Consider the following 23,056-nt stretch of genomic DNA (forward strand, 5'->3'; position numbering starts at 1 on the left):
AAGACAAAAAGACAGTGCATGACAAAAGACAGTGCAAGACAATACAAAAGACAGTGCAAGACAAGACAAAAAGACAGTGCAAGACAAATGACAGTGCAAGACGAGACAAAAAGACAGTGCAAGACAAAAGACAGTGCAAGACAAGACAAAAAGACAGTGCAAGACAAAAGACAGTGCAAGACAAGACAAAAAGACAGTGCAAGACAAAAGACAGTGCAAGACAAGACAAAAAGACAGTTCAAGACAAGACAAAAAGACACTGCAAGACAAAAGGCAGTGCAAACAAAAATATACAAGACAATATGTCTGTTTTTAAAATAAAATAAAGTTGTTACTGACAATGAAATTACTTAATTTTTTCAGGTAAATTCACATAAATTTTTAAATAATTATTAACCGAGTATCCAAAAACTTATCGACTTCAGATCCCATGTTTTTAGAGATGTGAATTTTGGGAAGCTTCTGTTTGTGGGCGTGGCCATAGTTTCGGCACCATGTCATTTACTCCGAGGGGCGGGGCGCAAATACCGCACGTCCATCTGCTCGTTGTCATGGAGGAGCAAAGATGGCGATACTGGCCTACAGCCTGGGCAAACGGGAAATAAATCAGTATTTTACGATTAAGAATGCAAAATTACTGTCTCTCGTTGCTGTCATTATCCTCACTTTGTGCCATGCAGTCTCTCGGCATTATGGAGGTGAGTTTGTAACCAAGGAAAACAAGGCGGTGTTAACGAGCTCTGTGCCGCCGTGCAATGTTTTTAACCTGACAGTGTGTGTGTGTGAAGCATTAGCGTGTGTGTTAGCATAACCGCTAACGACTACTGCAAAGGCAGGGAAACGGCACTCTGACTAGATTTATATGAGCGGTAAAGAATTTTTTTTGTTCTTTTTTTTTGTATTATAATTCTTAGTATTGTTGTAAAGTGCTGCTGAGAGAGTTGGAGATTTATATGCAGAGTAATAAAAGGTTAATGAAGTGATCTGTAACGCAGCTGGCAGGCTGTTGTACAGAAATGACACGCACGAGCATCTAAGCTAAGCAGCTGGCAGAATAATTTAATAATAATTAGCTTTATGAAAAGAGCACTGATCGGTATAGTGCTGCACGTTAACCAGCATCTAGCTTTGATAAGTTTGGCAACATTCCTCCACATTTGTCCAGGAATGACATGTAGGTTTGGCACAATGTGAACCACCTTGACAGCAGAAGTACAATATACATCTACACAGTTCAGTGTTTTAAATAATGTTAGTACAGGGTGGCATTATTGGTGATTTATGCCAGGTGACCAGAGATGCCATGCTTCAGGAGCTGGGGGTTTATTCCTGCTGAATCCTAAGTACTTCACCACATTGATCATTTTCTGATCAGTCCATTAAGTCCAGCAGTTTGAGGATTTTTGCCTGTTTTGGTAGCTGTGAGTTGGTCAGATTAAAGTGGATTTTTGAGCAGGGATATAACTTTACGGCTTTATGTATGGTTGCACAAGCTTAGACAAAACAAGGCGGTCAAAACCGACATGTGATGCACCACAAAAAGGAAACCTCTGCCCTGTAACACATAAAATATTTTTAGATTGAATATATGTATGTGTAATATGTGTTAGCATTTGTGTGTCACGCTTTACGTTACAGAGGCAAATTGTCTTCAAAGTTACAATGAATTTTAATGTCATTGTCAAGCATAAGAGATAACCTCCTTGTTTTACTGTTTGCTACTGATAACAAATGAGTTATCTTGCTTAATCTTTTCCAGTAAATATCATATGAATGAGAAATCTAGTTTATAAATAATGCACACAGAAAATGCAGTGCTGCAGTCATGGCAGAGACTCAACTATCACAGATAGTTAGCAATATCAGAGGCAATAAACATGACACTGATGTTGGAGGAAATATCATGAAATTAGCTCATTTTGGTAAATATGAAGCAAGGGCATAATTCAAAGAAAAGGGATGAGATCAAAGAACACAGAAGTTTCGCTAGTTTGAAAAGTCATGATCTTGAAAAAAATTAATCATTAAGCCATTGTTTATCTTACTTCTATAAAACTACCACAAACTTCTCTGTTCATTTGTTTTCAAATATTTATAAATAGGTATATTATATGCTGCAATTCTGGAAGTTCAAACTACCTTTTAAGACAGGATATTTTAAATGCACTCATTATTAGGCTGATTAGATTAATAAATGATGGTGGTTTTCTAATTAGATTGAAGAATTATTATGAATGCACTTAATAAGATAATACATTACCTTTTAAAAGAATTAAAACATAACGTTAATTAAATCAATAGGCTGTAATTAACATTAAATTTTTAAATAATGGCTAGCTGACATAAATTTATTTTCCTTGTCGAGACTATTTGTTATGACATCCCTCGTCCCAACTACATGTTTCTGAAACCCAGGAATGTTGTCTGTTTACTTTGTTAACATATAAAATATTGTGTGTAAAGATATGCCAAAGAAGGAATACCTGTTTAAAAGACCCCCGAACATACAGCTTTTAGTATGCATGCATCGTGCCACATTGCATAACCTTGAGGCTTCTTTGTTACAGGAACAGTCCTGTTATTTTTTTTTTGTATGTGTTTTATAGTGAATTTTTATATCTGCACATGTGTCAGTTTGTGTGTCTGAATGTGTCATCATGTGTGTTTCTGTCTCTGTGCGAGTGTGTGAGCATGTGCATGTTTATTCAACCTCATAATGCACTGTATTTTTCAGGCCGGGACACGTGTGAGTGGCTTCTATCTAATGGACGGTTCCTAGGAAACAATGTGTGGCAGCCATATGGCTGCATGATGCACAAGTACAAAATTAAGTAAGTCACAGCAGTTTCTCTGTAATAAAACACAGGGTCATTATCAGAACAGCAGTTTGATTTTCTTCTGTTCTTTTTAGTGAAGCGAAAGCTTGCCTCAGCAATAAGAGGATAGCATTCATCGGGGATTCTCGAATTCGTCAGCTTTTCTATTCTTTCATTCAGATCGTCAACCCTGAGACAAGGGAAGAGGGGAACAAGGTTAGTTTGTGTCTCCTGTGTTTACTGAAATAATTAAAAACTAATTCAGAGATCCTGTTGAAATGAGAGGCTGTAGTCACAATTTGCTTGTTTTTTTTTTTTTATATTTTTTTATATTGGTAAGACTAAACTAATAATTGCAATACCTCAACATAGTAGGAAAACATAATAATAATAATAATAATAGTCAGTCATTTTGTAATTCTCCTCTTTACAAAGGTGCCTTATTGCTTATGATCTGATTATAACCTCAGTTCACTCCTGATTGAACTGAATCTCTTTTTCTCCTTTTCTATTTAAAATGACCTGGTCAGCATGAAAACATTCCCTTTGCAGATAGAGAATCCTCTGTTAATGTGGTGAGTGTTTCCACATGACCATTTTATATTTTATGATGAAATGAATATAATAGATAAGTAACAAACATTTTTTATAGGACTTTTTATGGCATGCAGAAGTAAATAATTCCATGAAGGAGCAGCTGACATCATGGACTGAGGTAAATGAGGAAACTCAAATGATTTCGTATTATTAGCTTCTGATTTGCATCTTGACTATATTTTTTTAATCACTCTTTCATACAGAAGCCCTCTTTCAAGCCAGATGTAATCATCGTTGGTGCTGCTACTGTAAGTCAAAGCCACACAAATATAAAAGTTTATAAATAAATGTACAAATGAGCATTTTTTTTTTTTTTCAATGAGCAACCTAAACTTATTCTGGATGTCATGCGTGTCATATTTTTACAGTGGTCCATTAAACTGCACAGTGGCAGCAGCGAGTCACTTGTTCAATACAAAGCAAACCTCACATCCATAGCAGCACCATTGGAAAAATTAACCGAGCACAGCGAAGTCTTTTGGGTCATACAGGGTGTGTATGAAGTGTGAAGAACATCTAAGAGACGAAAATTACATTTCAAATGACTCTCAAATCATTGGTTTTCTTCTGTGCCTTGCTTTTAGGTCCTGTCTATGAAAAGGTCTTGAGCGAAAATCGTAAGATGATCACCAACGAGCTAATTAACTCGTATAATGCGGCAGCATTTAGCGCCCTGAGCAGCAGCAAGCTGAACACTAAGGCAAGGGTGAAGTTCCTGCAGGCCTCACGGCAAGCTGCCATGGAGACCATCACACAATCAGAAGATGGCCTGCACCTTCCTGTGAGCGCAAGGAATGTGGTAGGTCTCTAAGTGTTTCAGTCTCACATATAGAGGGACAAATGTGTAGTCTGGTCACCTGGGACAAGTAGATTGCATATGCAGACCATCACTCATCATTCATCAGGTTCAATAGGCTGCTGTACAACCTTCACTTCACAGTTTTTTGTATTAGTTTTATTCTCATTGTCTGTGCTTATTTAAATGTAATCTGCTTCACTTGTCTAAAATATTTCTTACTGGTACAAAGCTCACAGCTCACTGCTGTGGTATGCCCTAGTCTTCTGAAACCTACCACTTATCGCAGTATTCAAGCAAACCACAGATGTGGTATTGCTGCTGATCGACAGTGTTTCTCTAAGCATATGCTCACTGTCCAATTTATTAGGAACACCAGCCAATCATGTGGCAGCAGCAAAATGTAAAAAAAAATCTCCTGCAGAAGTCAAGAGATATAGTTACTGTTCATATCAAACACCAGAATTTATTAAAAAGTGTGATCTCTGTGACTTTGATTGTGGCATGTATGAAAGTACCAGAAGGGATAGTTTGAGTACCTCAGAAACTTGCTGTCTTGGGAATTTCACACACATTTCCAGAGTTTACACAGAACAGACAATGTCCCCCTTTCAAGGATTCTCTTATCTGTTTCCTTACTCTGCATTTAAGTATTAAGCTCATTATAATTTTGAGTTAATCTTGTTATTCTGCTCACTCTTTAGGGTGCAATGGTTCTGATGAACTCCATATGCAACAAGATCCTGAAGCCTATCGATGGTTCGTGTTGTCAGAGTGTTCCTCCACTGAGTGTGCTACAGAAACTGGCTGCTGGACTTTTCTTGGTAGCTGCTGTCTGCTTCCTGGTGTTGCATGCACTTGGCTACACCGGGCACTGGAAGAGCAAACCCGTGTCTGATGTTGAGAGCGGAGAGGAAAAGAAACCTCCCTCTGCTGCATTTCCACTCATTCTAAAGAATGTCTTACAATCCATCTGCAAGATGGGTCTCATCATGCTTTACTTCTACCTGTGTGACCGTGCAGACATCTTTATGAAGGAGCAGAAGTTCTACACGAACGCAACCTTCTTCATCCCACTCATCTATATATTTATGCTGGGGTTTTTCTACAATGAGAATACTAAAGAGGTACAGGAAATGCTACAGTTTACACACAACTGTACTGAAGCGTTTATTTTTCCTTTGCTCACCATATCTATTTTTGGCTTTTACACAAGATGTGTATGTGAGACGTGTAATCTTCATAATACATAACACACAAACACCTTTTCTGTACATTGTCAGCTTTGTTTACAGTCATAGCCTAGCTCAGGACCTTTTTTTATGATTTTTGCAGCCAGTCATTTTAGAGTGTAGTGACTGTGATAGTAATGACAGACATTATGCCAACACAGAAAACAGAATAAATCCGATTAATAAACTGTTTGAGGTTTTAATGTTTGGTTGGTGTTTTAATTACACCTGATCCAATTCCAAGTCTGTGTTCCATTCACACTGCTGTACACATAGACTTCAATTTTCTTCATTAAATATTAAGCACTCTGTTGCCCTTTTCCCACCGGTAGCAAACATTGTGGAATTGACTAAGGTGTGAATCAGGACTGGGATCCTGTGGGACCTAACATAAACCCCAGGGGCACAGCCATTTTTGCAGGCTGTAGCAGGCAGTCAGATATAAAGAATACTGGAATTAAACCTGTGTAAAGTGTTTGCGATGTTTATTTTTCTTTGTTCCTTTTTATTAACTGTTTTATCCTAGTAATAGTTTGTCTATTTTGTGAAATGGATGATTTCTCCCCAGTGGAAAATGGAGAAAAGCTTCTAGTACTTGTACTTAATTTCTGTCATTTTTATTCCTCATTACCGAAACTCTACTTTTTGTATAAAATAGAAAAATAAAATCTGTCACGTAATGTAGCAACTCTTTCATTTTCCAGACCAAGCTGCTGAACAGAGAACAGACTGATGAATGGAAGGGCTGGATGCAGCTGGTTATACTCGTCTATCATATATCTGGTGCCAGTGCTGTAAGTTCGGACTTGAACCTGTGTTTGTCTGCTATACAATATGATCCCCACCTCATTTATCTTATCTGTTCTGTACAGTTCATACCTGTGTACATGCATGTCCGTGTCCTGGTGGCAGCTTATCTCTTCCAGACTGGATATGGCCACTTCTCATTCTTCTGGTTAAAGGGTGACTTTGGACTCTACAGAGTGTGCCAGGTATTTAATTTGAGAGTTTGTCTATACACAACTGTTCACACACACTATGCCCCATAAATGCTAAGTACACACTAAGAGGTTTGTGTGTTCCAGGTTCTCTTTAGACTCAATTTCCTGGTGATGGTTCTCTGCCTTGTGATGGACAGATCATACCAGTTCTACTACTTTGTGCCACTGGTTACCTTTTGGTTTGTGATCATTTATGCCACAATGGCCATGTGTCCACAGATTCTTCAGATAAAAGCCAATGGTAAAAAGGGCTATTTATAAAACACCAGTTTGATCATTTTCTGTGAGTTCTACACACAGTGCAGGCAGTGTATTATTTTTGTGTATTTTAGGCAGCAGTTTCTGGCACCTGATCCTTTTACTGAAGCTGTTGGGGTTGCTTCTTTTCATTTGCTTCTTTGCATACTCCCAGGTATATAAAAATTTGTATATACAAACATCATTCTTGAGAGAGTCGTGCTTAAACTGCCTCACTTATTTGCATCAAGTGAAATTTCTCCTTTTCTTTAAACAGGGTTTTTTTGAGAGCATTTTCTCAGTGTGGCCTCTTTCCAAGCTCTTTGAACTACAAGGAAGTGTCCATGAGTGGTGGTTCAGGTGGAAGCTAGATAGATTTGTAAGTAATACCCCTTTATGTTATACTATGCAATGCAATGTTTGCATACCCTTGAGACAATGAAGACCAAAAAATGCATTTTGTAACTAAGCTACAACAAAGAGCATTAGTGGCAAATACTAGTGTTAATTTCGTCAGACGAGACGAAATATGTTCGTCAACAACCTTTTTTTTTCATGATTAAGACGAGACGATGACAAGACTGCACCGCTGTCCAAAAACGCTAAGACTAAATTAACATGCATTATTGTTGACGAAAAAAGACGAGACGAAAATGTTTTGTATAAAATAAAAACTAAGATAAAATTTCTCTTCATTTTCGTCTGTTACGCCTTACGCTTTTAAAATATTCAGAACGAGTTCGCGGCTTCGCACTGTTGCTCAAGTTACAGGTCCGCGAAGCGGATCCCGCTTATTATATTGCTACCTACCAAATAAATCGATAATTTGACTCAAAATGATGATTTAAAAAGGAGTTTATTGATTTAAAAACAATTGTATTGTTTCCGCTAAAGAAAATAGTGCGCTCCGTCTCTACGGTCAGAATCCTGTGTGTCCATGGCAACACTCTGTTTTTCATGGCAACGGTGTGTTATAGTTCGCAGCGGTCTGTTATCAAGAAATAAAATAGTGTGTGTGTAGAAAGAATTCGTCCACACGCCGCTCAAAAAAAAAAAACAATTAAAACAAATAAAAATCCTGAGCGCAAGTCCACCCCTGGTCTAGGCAGGCTTTTTGTGTTAAATTATATTTCCTGTCGCTGCGCAGCCTCTTTTATTGTACATGACAGCTTCTGTCCCGATGACCGGTCTTTGCATTACGATTAAAAGCAGTATCAATAAAGTAAAACATGTGATGTGCAGTCAAGTTCGAGTGTATGCACTGTTTAAACGAGTGTTCTCAACTTCTCACTGATACTTTTGTGATTCGCGGAGTTTTGACAAGTTTTATAGCCTTGATATTGTTTCTTATTCAAAAGTGGTGACAGAAAAAACTCAGCACCCCCAACCTGAAACCTCTTCCCAAGCCCCTGTCACATTCACATCATAATCAAAATTAATAATTAGGCTTAAAAGCAAATGTATATGTAAGGGAATTAAGTTTAACAATTACATGTAATATTGCTCCAAATATCATCAATAATGGTGTGTGCAATACCATGTATAACTTGCATTAAGTCGGTAATTTGTGTATATATATATATATATATATATATATATATATATATATATATATATATATATATATATATATATATATATATATATACAGTTTTGATCCTAGGCTTTTCATTAAGTTATTTATTTCCACTATAACACTTGTGTTCCTGATATTATTGCATTTAATGAGGCCTCGTTGTATTTATTCTTACAATAGATTCCAGATGTGGTCAAGCTACAATTTTTTGACTAAAACTAGACTAAAATGACGAGACTTTTAGTCGACTAAAACTAAGACTAACAAAAAAGATATGTGAATGACTAAATATGACTAAAACTAACAAGGACATTTGGCACAAGACTAAGACTAAATTAAAAATAGGTGACGAAATTAACACTAGCAAATACAAATATACACTCCTCTATGAGACAATAACAACATCAAGATGACATCCGTGTGATGCACTAGTATTACTAGACAGTTCCACTTTCCATTCTTTTGGCTCTCTTTGTTCATTTATTTATTTATTTATTTATTTATTTATTTAATTTTTTTTTATAAAAGTCAAAACAAAGACACCAGTTTTAATTCCATTGAGAGTTTATTCAGAGTGACTGAAAATGTCCAAGCAGTTGATTGCAGTAATATGGAACAATTAATTATCTGAAGAAGTGCTAAGTGCAGGAAGTGCATTACACTCTATGGAAAAAGACCATTATCGACAAAGGACGGTTTTATTTATTAATGATTATTATTAATTAAAATCCAAGAGGTTAGGTGATCAATGCAAAGTAAGCAGCAATGTCTGGTGTTATGAACATGTTTACAGAGAGATGTGTTCATAAAATCCAGGCTGCTTTTACATGCCAGTACATCCATTATGTTTTAGCATTTATGCTGTTATCATGCAACCATCTGAGTGTGTTTCTTCACTTCTGTTACAGGCTGTAATCAATGGCATGCTGTTCGCCTTTATTTACCTGGTATTGCAGAAATATCAGATTCTATCAGAGGGGAAAGGCGAGCCACTCTTCTCCACCAAGATTTCCAACTGCTTGCTTTTTGTATCAGTGGTTTCCTTCATAGTAAGTAAGCTACTAGGTTCCGCTTTCAGTGCCTATATGGATATGACTTTATCTAACGTATTTGTCCTCCTTTAGACATACTCCATATGGGCGAGTAGCTGTAAAGATAAGACTAAATGCAATGAGATGCATCCCTACATATCTGTGGTGCAGGTAAATTCTTTTAAATGGTGCTTGTTGTGTGAAGGTGATATTCTGCTTCTGCCAGCTGTTCACTGTGCTTTTTCTCAAACTACAGATTCTTGCGTTTGTTCTCATCAGGAACATTCCTGGTTACGCCCGTTCTTTGTATAGCTCCTTTTTTGCATGGTTTGGCAAAATCTCATTAGAGGTAAGGCTCCTGTGTCATGAGCAAACATTTCCAAACCAAATGCATGCAGTCCAAAAAGGTATTTTTTGTAAAACAAATGTGGAAAGAAAATAAACCAAATCAGGACTATGGCTGTGCACAAATCTGTATAATATACTGGTTAACCATCAGAAGCATCAACTTTTTCAAATACCGAATACTTTTGTATATTGTGTAGCAGCACAAAAATGACTTGGAGTGAAATAATGGAATGTGGAGTCATGCCGTTTGTCATGGTCACATTCTGTTATGTTTGTAGGCTGACTGAAAACTCTAATATGCTCTATCCACTGAAAAGGAATCCAGATATCAAGAATTAACAGACACATACTTGCCAATTACTAGCTGTCTATTTGCCACAAACATTGTACATTTTCTGTGTGGGTGAAGATAAGTACATGATATAAAGTTACAGTGGAGTGAGATTCATGCATTTGTCTGTTTTTATTCTGCTGCAGCTCTTCATCTGTCAGTACCACATCTGGCTGGCAGCTGACACCAAAGGCATCTTAGTCCTTATTCCCGGAATCCCCTCCCTTAACATCATCATCAGCACCTTCATCTTTGTGTGTGTCGCTCATGAGATCTCGCAGATCACCAATGACCTGGCCCAGGTAGCAATACCTAAAGACAGTGGCACTTTGCTTAAGAGACTGCTGGTGACTGGACTCTTCATGGGACTTGTTCTCATGCTGTCTAACAGCAGCTGGGCCTGAGACTGAAGGAGCTTAGTGTACTCTGAGTGAGTTAAATCACTGGAACACGTCCTGATTCAAATTGCATTTTAGGAACAGACCCTTTGCTGGCACAGTGCTGCTCACTGAATACAAGCTGGGAATCATGTCTCATTAGGACAGTAAAGCCCAGGATGCAGTTCTGACTTTATGAAGACAGTGAACACACATTTTTTCAGAATGTATGCGGTGCTTATTGACTCCTGCAGAACGTTTGCTCACTGACTGACGTTTTAAACGAGTTAATCTGACGCGTCACAGGGACGTCTATTCCGCCCAAGTTTTGTAAAGTATTTAATGATTTAAATTAAGTTTATGTTGTACAGTCATGTCGCCTTAATGTCCTGTCTGTTGTTTTTAGGTTTTGGGGTTTATTTTTGTTTTTTTTTTGGAATGTTTGGAATGCCCCAGTTGATAAAAGATGAATAGTTTTGTGATTCACATTTCATGCAGTACACGGGCCAACAGACTCTATTGTCACTATTCAGTGAAGTACCGTGTCAACAACCACTATTGTTAATGTTTCTATATTTTTAATGAATCCTTTCAGCAGATCTTAATTCTCCTAAATCTCAACCAGCGTATCCATAGCTTATTAATGAGTGCAACAAAAAAAACATTCATTAGTATTAATTCATCCAATTAAGGCTTTAGAGGTATTAAAAATTCTGGATTATTTATTTATATTTGCTAATTTAATAAATCTGAATATATAAAAGCTATCAATGGTCTTTAGAAGACCAGATCTATTTATCTGGATACTTTTGTGTACTACCCTTACATAAAATTACATTTACTATTATTACTGAAGTATATTGTGGTTACATCCTAGAATCTTGGTGTCTTTGATGTACTTTTATGTGTAAATAAATGAGTTCATTATCTGAAGTACGTTCAGGCGTAATAACGCTTTCAGACATTTGAACCTTCGACTGGTACCTTTCTGTCCAATAATGTTTGTCTGTTTTCTCTCCCCTTGCTACAGTGACCCTCTGCACTAATAATTCTGTTATTTAAAATATTTTTTTCAAAACGTTTTATATTTACCTTTTTGTGTAAATGTAACCGTGTAATAAGTGTTTGAAAAGGCATTAACAGTGCCTCATAGTGATATTAAAAAGGTCTTTAAATGAATTTTTTTATACCAGGTGAACAGACATGTTACACTTTTATGAGCAAAAGGGGTCAATGCATGAACTACTGAAAGATTTTTCCCAGGACGCTGTACAGTAACGTACATCTGGATTTGTGTGAGTTTATTACCCTGTTATTTATTATTACATTTTTATATGTCTCTAACCAAGTGGAGTAAGCTGCTTTCTGGTTATAATCCTGTGATATAAATATTAATGGCAAACCAAACAAAATAAATATATAAATAAGTGAGAGGGAAAATCCTACAGACCAATCTAAGCTAAGCTTTAGTGAAGTTATGAATTGTTACGAACAATATCAAATCATTTTGTGCTGTATGTATCTGTCCAGCTTTTACATTTCAGTAAGTACAAAAAGCTTAACATACTATCCTCTGTGTTTTACTGTATATTGATGCTATTAGGAGGTTGTGTTTTATCTTTTATCAACTTTAATCAGAACTTTAATCCTGTATTGAAAGTGAGAAAACATTGGAGTAAATTTAGACAAATCACTTGTATACATACAAACCTTTATGCTACAAGATAGAGTTGCTGTTTTTTTTTCTTCTTTATAACAATAGCTGCTTAAAATGATCCTGCTCATGAAAAAGTAAATCAGTTTATTCTGTTAAATTATGACAAAAAAAACAAGTGTACAACAAAGTTGTATAATATCCTTTAGTTCTGTAGATAGATGTTGCACATTGTGCCAATGCAGTCTTCATCATCCTCCATTTAAGGGCCACCAGGTGAATTAGGTGAGCAGATGTTTGTAATTTAATTTTGTACCATAGCTTTATTTCATATGGCATTTTGCAGATCTAAAAAATCTGCACTATTTTAGCCTTTTCTTCCATTATAGGAAGACAAGATAAAAAGTAAACAAGCTCTTTTATTTCCTGAAGTAAATAATTTGATGGATTCACTGGACATTTTAGCTATTTATCCAATTGTAAATGTGTGGATTTGATTTTATAAGACTTGTTTTGTATAGTTTAGTTTGGACTTTTGTAAAAAAAAAAAAAAACAAAAAAAAAAAAAAAACAGGATTCATACCATGCTGATGTAAATATAACTGTTTTGTCTTGAAATGTGTAAAGGATGTATTTTCTTTTAGAAATGCAGTTTTGTTGTTTAATCATTGTCAGTGATAAAACACCTTGCTGGACTGTTTTTGTTTGTTTGTTTTTTACCCCCAGCATATCCATTGGTACCATCAAATTCTAAATTATCACACATGCTCATTGAAGAGATTTATGGTAAGTTTATTAATTTATTTATCAAAACAGCTTTAGTATAGTAAGAGATGGAAAAAAAAACCTTTCATTCCGATGAAAGTGTGTCCAAGCTTTTAAACATCCCTTTAAGAAGACAATTACCTCAAAATACCTTCAGATACTTAAATAGTTCAGATATGGTGGTGTGAATGTAGCCATCGTTAGCTCCAGCTGCCGCGTGGACGACATCTTATGGATGCTGCACTGGATCACATTGCACATGCAGATTTGGCACGGTTTGGAAACACAAAATACACAGACACTCAAAGCTATGAGTGATGAGAGATCTCACAAATTCAGCGCTTCAGCCACTTTCCTCTCTTCAGGAATACCATTTACCTGCAAGGAAAATACACCATTTAATAGTAGAACGTTGGTAACACAGGAAATTAGCACCACTGCAACACGAATTATTAGTACTTGCCTCCAGCCTTCGAAATGTTGACAAACTGTAATTATCTCCTTTGATAGCAGTAAATGAATGAACAGACTGTTAGACAAGGAGATACTCAGACCAAGTGCAGTTTATTAGTGTACACACAGGGGGGAAGAGGTGTTAGGCCAGCTTCAATGCACCTTAGCAGCAATTCTACAAAGTTCAGCGGGGGGAAAAATTGGTGCATAGTGCTGTCTAACACGCCACTACTAAATCTCTCATCACTGTTCAATTGTGTTGAAATCTGGAGACTGTGAAAGCCATAACATACTATTTCTAGCATTTTAACATTTTTAAACCATTATCTGAGGCCTTGTTCCCTATGAGTGGGGGCAGAGTCATTCCGGAAGAGACCACTCCCATCAGACAGAAGAACATTGAATTGTTTTGCAGTGACTCTTTGTACACAGGGAATAAGTGGACCCTTAACCACGGCAGCACTTTTCCTGAGAGAATGCTTGAGGTTCTATGCGTTCTCATCAGGATAAACACAAAAATATGCACTATTAATATGGCCTGAGGGTCAAAACCAACTGAAATGAACCCTATGTGATTTAAGATTTTGTAGCAATCATAGAATTCAATTTAAAACACGGTACACCTTGTGACCTTAATGACATTCATAAGGAATTTATAAGAGACTCAATGAAACATATATTAATAAAGTAATGTAAAGTTTATCGTATAGTATTACACCTACAATCACATCTAGAATTGTTGGCACTATTTATGTCAATATCTTTTTCAAAACACAGTAGTTTTACACAGTAGTACAATGTTTTCTGCTGAGCACTGGTTTTAGATTTAATGACACGTCCACACTTCATATTTGGTGAAAAATCCTCAGGAGAGAAAAACATTTCAAATGATTGTGTATAATATTTATTGTCTAATCATTTTCTTTGCATGTGTCAGTGTTGCTTGTGTATATAGCTACAATCTGCTGAAGCTGATGTACCGTACACTTACCCGAAGGCTGCTGTTGTGGGATCTGCATTTGATTTTGAAGATTTCTGTGAACAGAAACTGCTTCGTTAAAGCTGCCGTATTCATTTAATGATACTGAACATTAACTGCACAGCCTTCTCTAATGATTTCTCTTAACCGGTGTGACAATGTCCGGTGTTAAAATGCTATATAAGTGACGTTACAACTTTGACTGTAACAAAGCTTACACACTGAAGACTCCTTCCAAAAGTGGGAAGAGGGACAAGAAAACTCCAGATTTATTTTTAAAAGAAATGTGTAAGTTGTTATTCCAAAAAATATATATAAATAAATCTTACAACCAGAACTACTGTGAGAGCTGCTGTTTTACATAAATACTGTATACAGGTTCCCACCAGTCAGTACCGAGAATTCAGCAGCAATGGTATAATTATTTATGATTCAGCCAGTAACAGAAGGGTGTTGCATTGTTAAACTGACCCTTTTAAGTCTGAAATTACAGTTTCATGTCTTGTGCCATATCTTTGAAGTGCACACATTTCATTTTAGACTCTGAAATGTGCAGACAATGTGACTTTCAAAAGAAAAAAAAGCAATGCACTCTTAATGCCTTAAAGCAGAATGGTCTGAGAGCAGAGAGAGAAATCCGTGTATGACACTCACGTCTGGGTTTGCATGAGCGGCATGCTGGTAGTCTCATAATTTTCTGGGTGGATCGGTGGCACCACCTCTCCGCTCACAGGGTTGAACACAGGCAGCGTGGAGAGAGGCCAAGAGATCTCCCTGTTCTTCGACATGCTGCGCAGCTCCTTTGTTGATTTCTGAATGGAGCTGTGGTGCACCATCTGGATGCTGTGAAGATTAAGAAGCAAAACATATCTAAGCAATTTGTACATGCATACACAATATATACAACATACTCTGTACTTTATTATAAGCAGAAGGAAAAAAGGAAATGTTGAACTGTTATATCAAACAACCTACAAAACACACTCTGTACACTCTGAGGAATGAGTATGTTGTGTCAAACCAGGTCACGTAATCTGTTGAAAGTTTTATATATTCATCACATCCTGCTTTCTACCATGTCAGCAGATTTCATCTCTTTTAAGCCCAGCTAATATTGTGATTTGTATTTAATGGCAGGACACTAGATTTGAACCTGACTCTAAGCAGCCAACCAAGCGTCTTTATGAATGATGAATGGTGATGTCGTGAAGGAGGACACAAAAGCATAAAATGTTGGGAGGGAAAATAAAAATAAAACAAGGGGATCACCTGGCTAAAGAAGGATAACAGAGACAGTAAGAGAGAGAGAAAAACAAAACAAGACAAAAGAAAGACACAGGAGAAGAAACACTTACTCTGGTGTTTGCATGTTTCTTTTTCGCCTAGAAACAAAACAAAATGTCTGAATTAAATACTAATATTAATAGTTTAAAGACAACTACACAAAAGTGAATGGGAAGCAGGAACTGGTGAGGGTCTCTTCAGGCCGCAGAACCTCTGGTGATTAGGAGATGTTGGAGGGCACACAGATCATTGACTGAAGTGATATGGAGTGACAGATGATGTATCCATGGAGATAATGATATGGTAGATGGAAGCTTTGTGCTTGTATAAATTAAAGTAACATACCATAAAACTAGACTTTGGATGAGAATGATTATTGAGAATGTTTGGAAATGATGGAAAAGCTGCTTTTTTTTGTCCTAATAAGCCTAAAAACATTGTAAACTAAATTTAAATACCCACTTTTCCTAATCCACTTTAATATATGCATTGTAAATGCAGCACATTCACTGTTCGTGGTATTATAAACCGGGATAGGTGTGTGTGTGTGTGTGTGTGTGTGTGTCCTGAGACTAAGAGGTTAGTACAGTGCACTTACACTCCTTCTCTGCGACAGCACATTGAATAACCCAGGATGACGAAGAGGACCAGAGCAACAGCAGAGGGCACAGCCAATGTGACCAGGAAGTCAGCAAAATAGTCTCTACTTTTCAGTGACTCAGAGGGTGGATTGTATTCACCAATGTCTGGCAGCACCCCAGTGCCTGGTTCTGGACGGCTATTGTGTACAGGAATGACTTTAGTAATATCCACCTGAGGAACACAAGAGGAGCAGAAGACAGCATTATAGAAAGTTAGCAAATGCGACTGAAAATCTGAGGCTGACCTTAACATTGGATAACCTAAAAATGGACAAAAATCTAGACACAAAGTAAATTGTGCAATATACCTTTCCTGATAATAAACATTACAAAAAAATAAAAGAAAAAATATTAAAATTAGTCATTAAAGTTTTAGTTCATCGATTAAGGTACCAATTCTTCTATACTGCACCTATTAAATATTACATAAATACTTATGGACTGCTACTGTAAAGTGACGGCTGCTTCAGCCTTGTGATGACACTAGAGGGAAGCAGAGAGTAACTGGAGACACTGACAGCCCAGCTCCTTGTTACCACAGGGAGCCAGAGAACAAGGTTTAATTATAATCAGAGGTAATCAGCCCCATGTTTGCCTAAGTATTTAAGCAGAGCTCTACCTTCACTCACTGCTTGGTCATGAGTCAACTATGTTTGTGGTCAAAGCTTGGCTATAATTTCTGGTACATCTTTCTTGGGCTGTGCGTGTGCGTCCGTCCCCAAGCCTACTTGATTCCAGTTGTGGGTTCTAAAGTAATTCTATAGACTTCACAACTTCTTTCTGAGTTGGAAAATGTGCACAATTTCTGACTGTGAATTAATAGTTGCTTGCCAGGGTGACCGGCAGCAGCTCGCAATCATGTAGTTTATGGTGTCTGTTACCCTGACAAAAGGAGGAATTAACAAGTAAATGCATCACCAGTGAGATTTTGCACCAGTCGATGTGGAACTGAGCTCTGAACTTCTTGTCACAGCTGATGATTGGCTCCATCTCCTGACTGCAGCGCAGCTGGTTCTGAGGACTCTCTACCTCACGCAGGCATGAGGAGAATGGAACGTCCGCTCCCACCATCACATACACACTGCACACGATGAAAGAAAAATTCTAATGTAAATGGTCGTTTTATGCATTATGCAATTGTATGTAGGTATTGTAGACTATCAAATTTAATGTAGACATTTATCCTTTGATAACCTTGTACTGATGGTTCACTTATATGGAACTGCAAGCTGAATGAAAAACTATCAATAAAAAAAGGTATTTTTTCTCAATCTGTGGTTCTGCATTAAGGCAGTCGGTGTGATAAGACATGGAAAACACCACCACCTCTCTGCCATTATTTAGAGTTATTGCTTTGTCTGTAAAAAGCAGATGTGAATATGACCCCCTTCCTTCCTTAATTTGTTCTCTAATGTTCTATAAAACAATTTAACTTATATTATATTGCCCGTGATGCCTTTCACCCTATTCAGTATGTAAATTTTCACTTTAAGTCTTTTGCAGAATTTAAATGTCATGTTTTAGATATACTATGGATGTTCTGTTATTACTATGAATACAACAAATATGCTACTGTATATTGCCAGTGATTTTCACTATATTATTGGTGCACTATTTCTTTCTTCCGTCCTATAATTTCTGGTCCACGGATGAGGTTTTAAATAAAACTTTATATCCTGCAGCTATGTAAAGGAAGCTCACCCCTCTTTCAGGTTGTTGATGGGCAAAGGCACACGTCCGCCCCTGTCCAGAGCCGAAGTGATGTTAATGGCATTGAGTCTCTCAGGCTGCCAGACATTCTTCACAGCACCCAGGAAATCTCCCAGCACCTCACTGGCTAACATCTCCTCAACATTCATGTTTTTAATGTAAAACTCGGCCTGATACGGCAAAGGGAATTCTGGCAGAGAGAGAGATGTAGTTCACTGGATAGTGGAGGGTTGTGGTGATTTTAGTGTCAGCTGGTAGAGGGGTGGTGATATACGAGGGTGTTAAGGAGGAAAGTGGGCAGATGGCTGATGAGATCAGGTCACAGATGACCATAAACAGCTCGGTATAAAGTCACTATAAGCTTGCTGAACATAAGAGTAATCAACTGCAAGACATTACAGGATTTTCTGTTCATCCCAGAATTTTTTTTTTAATTTAGGCATTTGATGGTATACTAAAATTAAGATAGAAGGAAAGCGATTATCTTAAAGACAAACATTTAAATGTTGGAAGGACATATATGTCTACTGCAAAAAAAGGGGGTTTATAACAATGCATTATTATATAAAAGATAAACAATAAAATGTGTAAATGCAACACCTTTAATAAATTTAGAATTGAATGTTATGCAAATAGATCACAGTATTAACTAATAATGTTTTTGTTGTATCCCACCTTCTGTACCCATGATGTTAATGACCAAATTGTGCCTTGCTGTTTCGAAAGTGCGTCGGTTATAAGCCGTAATCTGTAACACAAAAGGGGGAAGGTCTGACTAAGAACAGCTTATGAACAAGGTGAAATGCAGTAGACACAAAGTGACACACATTCATTTTTATAATTAACCTACAACCTATAATTATAGCATGACTAAAATAAACACAATGACATGGATATTTTCTAATTAAATAACTATTTTTCTATCCTGTAGAATAAGGTCTATTGTATCCCTGTGTCACCATATTGTCACCTCGATGATGGTTGGTTTGCCCGCATGCTCCGCTGTGGGGGAGCCGTAAAGGACTCCATCACTGTGTGGAGTTCGCTGGATGTAGCGCAGCCACCCGGGTCTGTCTGGAAAACCCTTCAAGTTGGTATTAAAGGTGATTGGGTCATTGCTGGTGTCCCCTGTGTATCAATATAGAAAACCGGGAAAAAAAAAAACGGTGAACTCTAAGGCTATCAGTTTCTTTTTAAGGCTTGCATTTTCTATCTTTCTCTAAGTTTAAGGTCTATAAATCAAACCAGATGAAAGTGAAAAAATACAAAGTATACAAAACCTAGCTTAGGATAAGGAGGAAATTCTCCTTTAAAGTATTCTCTCTCCAGCACATGGACAAACAGCACCCCAGCTGAAGGGTAGACGTTCCGGTCTGCATGTGAGCGTGAGACAATGGTGACCACTGAAGCCCACAGCAAAAGAACAGAAGGAAGACAAAATAATTGGATCAAAAACAGACATTATGTTTCATAAATTGGGTTGGTTGCAGGTATTGTGAACCTTGCCACACAAAATTTCCAGTGTACTTAACAAAGTGGGCTATACTTGATTTAATTCTACTTGAGCCCACTTAATCTGTATGCAATACACTTACAGTATGTCAACATGTGTGCACGGCAATGACTCCCCGTTCACCCTACTTCAGACACACTACATGAGTTATCTTATGTAACATCTTAGGAAAAAAATAAATGGCAAATATTTAACAAAACACTTTGATAATGGTCCTATAATGCTGTACTCCCTACAAGCATCTAAGTACATTATGTAAGTAGATGAAAGTAATGATCTATTTATTATTTTATCTCATGTATATTACAATAATTAGCTGCAATACCTGGACACTCATACACCAGACATAGGAGTCTTGTGGACAGTCTTTTATATGAAGCTCAAAAAGTTAAAGATCTTGCAGTGCAAATGTTTCAGTAAATGTCAAAGAAAGAGTTAGGTGAAAGAGAAACCACACTCAGAGTTAAATCAGCACAAGGGTATTATTAATGAAGAGCAAACACTGAAACCGATACCCACTCTGTATTCTTTAAACATTTTAGGGTCTAGAAATCACATACACTCACATCAGGCAGTCAGTTCTGTTTTAAAAGGCTATATACACAAGACAGTTTTACTTCATACATGTGCAGGACTCTTTAATAAGAATGACACAAACTCTGCAGTGGCTAACAAAATATATTAGGTGTGTGTAAAATTTGTCTAGGGAGTTATATTTCAGTACAGCTCCAGAAAGAGGCGGAACGTCTGTGAATTTGATTGGGATGAAACTAGGTTTATTGACTTAATTTGATTTGATAAACATTTTCTATGAAACTTTATGCGAGCTACAGTTACTCTGTAATACTGTATGAGCTTTTAATACACAGTCAAACTGAGAACTGATCAAATCAGTTTTACAAAAACAATTAGGATTGGTTTATGTTTTGACGAAATAATTATACTGCCAAATATTACTGATTGTTTTTTTTATATACTGTATATATATCACATGGGTCCTACTGCTGACGTTTATTGGCCAGACAGCTTTTAATTAATTAATTTATTTTATTTATTTTTTTTTAACTGTCACTCAAATTTTATAGCATAATTATAGAGAATTAACACTAAACTCTTCGCAATCAGATGAACAAATAATTGTGCAAGCATACAAGGCCATGTGAAGGTGACGAACACCTCCATATTCTAATGGATCAACTATTGCTGGTTAATGGAAAACACTTTGCTACAGGCTAATGTGGGAGACACAAACACACACATACACAAAGACTGTAAAAAAAAAAAAAAAAAAGGTCCAGCAGTAGAAATGTCTAACTCCAGTTTATAATCTCACGGCTCAACCTTGACCAGACCTCACATCCATTACATGCCTGAGGAGAAGATACACAGTGTGTTATGGTCAGAGTCAAGCATGTCCTAGTGAACTGCCAAGTCAGCTTCACACCAGCTTTTCCTTTCCGGTCAGGAGGAACTCATGCACTTCACTTTTTTTTAACAGGAGATGGCTTATTGGAATACGCTGTGCATGTACACTTTACTCTATCTGTTCAAAGTACTCTTATCAGGAAGTGAAAGTCAGCAACAAAGCTGCGTCTGTCTGCCGTTATTATACTGCTGCTACGAGCCCTGAATGAATTTGCCATCCACAATGTGAACCTACGCCTGGAAATCTTCAGGTAGAGTACAATTTCAATGCTAATGTCAACATTCGCAAGAGAATTCTTAAATGTTAAAATCCAAAAGGAATACATATGCAGAAATTGCTAGTATTGGTGAAGTCATGGTTTAAAACAAAAGCTAGAATGATACTATTCAGTGAGTGACAGGTTTAATTGTATAAAAGGAAAACTAAAAGCAGAGTGTTACAATGGTGTTGCCAGGTCTGGGCTACATTTGAACTTCTGTTACTTACTTGTTATTATTCATGTGTGGGTTGGGACTTTTTGCACAACTTTGAAAATTGTAATATAGATATTTATATTAAGTAAGGGATAAAAGCCAACAGGATGTACTGTTTTGAAAATAATATGTAATGATGCAGTGGTGTGATGCAGCCTGACGGTGTTACTGTTGCTACTCTAAAGATGATTACTTTTCAAAAACAGCATATTATAGTGTTTATTTTCTCTTATACCATAGCAAAGTACCAATCATTCATTTTTTTATTAATAAAGAACAACACATAAATCTATCTGATTACAGATATGTTTAATGTTGTCGATCATCCAAAAAAACAAGTTACTTGTTCAATAACACAGTCTGTTATTAAGTTTAGATTATTTGACACATCCTCCATACAAGCCCCTGTGCAATTATTCCTATAGAAATAATGACATTCTTAAATAAGGGCATTATATTAATTGTGGTAATAGTCTCAATGTCTTGATGTTGAAGTTAAATCAACGTATATAGTTTGTAATGCACCTTTTGTTAATAGTTTTGAACTGATTTTGCATGTAGACCTGGCAACCCTGGTTATAACGTCAAAACAGAGTTGCACATCATTACAGCTGTGGTTATTGCACAACACACACACACACACAGCTCTCTCACTCACCGCCTGTATGAGACACCTTCTGTGTAGAGTCGATTAAAGCCTGGATTTGACTATGTCCTTCACAAGCTATGATGTTTTTTGACAAAATGAGAATGAACGGTTAAAACAAGGAACCCCCCCCACACACACACACACACTCCCACACACACTCCCACACACACACACACACTCACACACTCCCACACACACATACACACACTCCCACACTCACACATAGACACACACACATACTCACACACACACACATTCCGTTCTGCAATAACACGTAGCTGAACAAATCCATACACAACAGGAGCAGATGTTGTATTAACATCTGTCTACGTGAATGTAAATAAACTTACTCAAATCTAACCACACTATCTAGCTAACTTAGTGAGCTCGTGGCGGTAATAAAATGCCCTCTTTGCTCTCGCGCATTTCCGTTAGGCAGTTAGCTAGCTCCTGTTAGCACGCTAGCCTTCACTCTGGAAAAAAACAGTGCGCGTTATGCTAACGAGGGGCATTTAAATCACTACATACCTACAAAAAGCCACACGAAGAGTTTCAGAGAGCCCATGGTGTAGTGGTCGCGCTGCTGGTTTGCGTTACAGGTGTGAGGTTTAATGGGATGATAGCAGGGACCGAGCAGCCATCAGCATCCCTCAGTTAGCTGAAATTCCCCACTCCCTCTCAGATCACTGAGCGCCTCGCGCATTGTGGGAGCACACAAACATCTGGGAAACACTAACATCTGGCGCAGCTGCTGGAAAACACACAGACTGAAGCTTATAAGAGCGGGACTACGCCCAAGAGCCGAGCTATGTGTGTGTATATAAACAGGGATGTAATATAGTATATAATATAATGTAATATATAATCAAATAAAATTTTATTTATCACATACACATACATACAGAATACGACATGCAGTGAAATGCTTTTTACGTCTGCCCGGTATTCAAGCATAAAAGGAATGGAATTAAGGATAAAACTAAAACTAAATGGAGGTAGATATAATATAATATAATATAATATAATATAATATAATATAATATAATATAATATAATATAATATAATATAATACTTATATTGACTTAGGTTTTACTACTATTCAACAGTTTGTTAGAAAATCAATAAATGTTTTGCTTGGCCAAAAATAACTAAAACCTTTCCTGTAA

The 23,056-nt window shown here is 37.0% G+C and overlaps 2 protein-coding genes across 4 annotated transcripts; one reads left to right on the plus strand and one right to left on the minus strand.

Annotated features, from left to right (window-relative positions):
* The first annotated feature begins 528 nt into the window (after window positions 1-528).
* casd1 (CAS1 domain containing 1) lies at window positions 529-11,325 on the plus strand. Its single transcript, XM_060897476.1, has 18 exons — window positions 529-698; window positions 2,735-2,831; window positions 2,912-3,032; window positions 3,347-3,391; window positions 3,469-3,531; window positions 3,617-3,661; window positions 3,782-3,905; window positions 3,998-4,212; window positions 4,914-5,336; window positions 6,146-6,235; window positions 6,314-6,433; window positions 6,527-6,683; window positions 6,775-6,854; window positions 6,957-7,058; window positions 9,164-9,304; window positions 9,380-9,457; window positions 9,543-9,635; window positions 10,112-11,325. The coding sequence occupies exons 1-18, from the start codon at window positions 566-568 to the stop codon at window positions 10,367-10,369; spliced, it is 2,385 nt and encodes a 794-aa protein (XP_060753459.1). The 5' UTR covers window positions 529-565; the 3' UTR covers window positions 10,370-11,325.
* Window positions 11,326-12,772: 1,447 nt separating this feature from the next.
* On the minus strand, window positions 12,773-22,591 carry sgce (sarcoglycan, epsilon). 3 transcript variants are annotated; one of them, XM_060896853.1, is made up of 13 exons: window positions 22,418-22,591; window positions 21,899-21,964; window positions 19,109-19,231; window positions 18,799-18,956; window positions 18,504-18,576; window positions 17,820-18,018; window positions 17,037-17,199; window positions 16,076-16,290; window positions 15,549-15,575; window positions 14,848-15,036; window positions 14,206-14,249; window positions 13,225-13,262; window positions 12,773-13,139 (listed from the first exon to the last, which is right to left on the minus strand). In XM_060896853.1, exons 1-13 carry the CDS (start codon window positions 22,452-22,454, stop codon window positions 13,089-13,091), a joined length of 1,383 nt encoding a protein of 460 aa, XP_060752836.1. In that variant the 5' UTR covers window positions 22,455-22,591; the 3' UTR covers window positions 12,773-13,088. The 3 variants fall into 3 exon arrangements, with proteins under 3 accessions (XP_060752836.1, XP_060752837.1, XP_060752838.1); XM_060896854.1 differs by lacking the exon at window positions 21,899-21,964 and having other exon boundaries at window positions 22,418-22,590; XM_060896855.1 differs by lacking the exon at window positions 13,225-13,262 and having other exon boundaries at window positions 22,418-22,590.
* Between the last annotated feature and the right edge of the window lie 465 nt (window positions 22,592-23,056).

The sequence above is a fragment of the Tachysurus vachellii genome, chromosome 21 (assembly GCF_030014155.1).
Source record: "Tachysurus vachellii isolate PV-2020 chromosome 21, HZAU_Pvac_v1, whole genome shotgun sequence".
Taxonomy (NCBI): domain Eukaryota; kingdom Metazoa; phylum Chordata; class Actinopteri; order Siluriformes; family Bagridae; genus Tachysurus; species Tachysurus vachellii.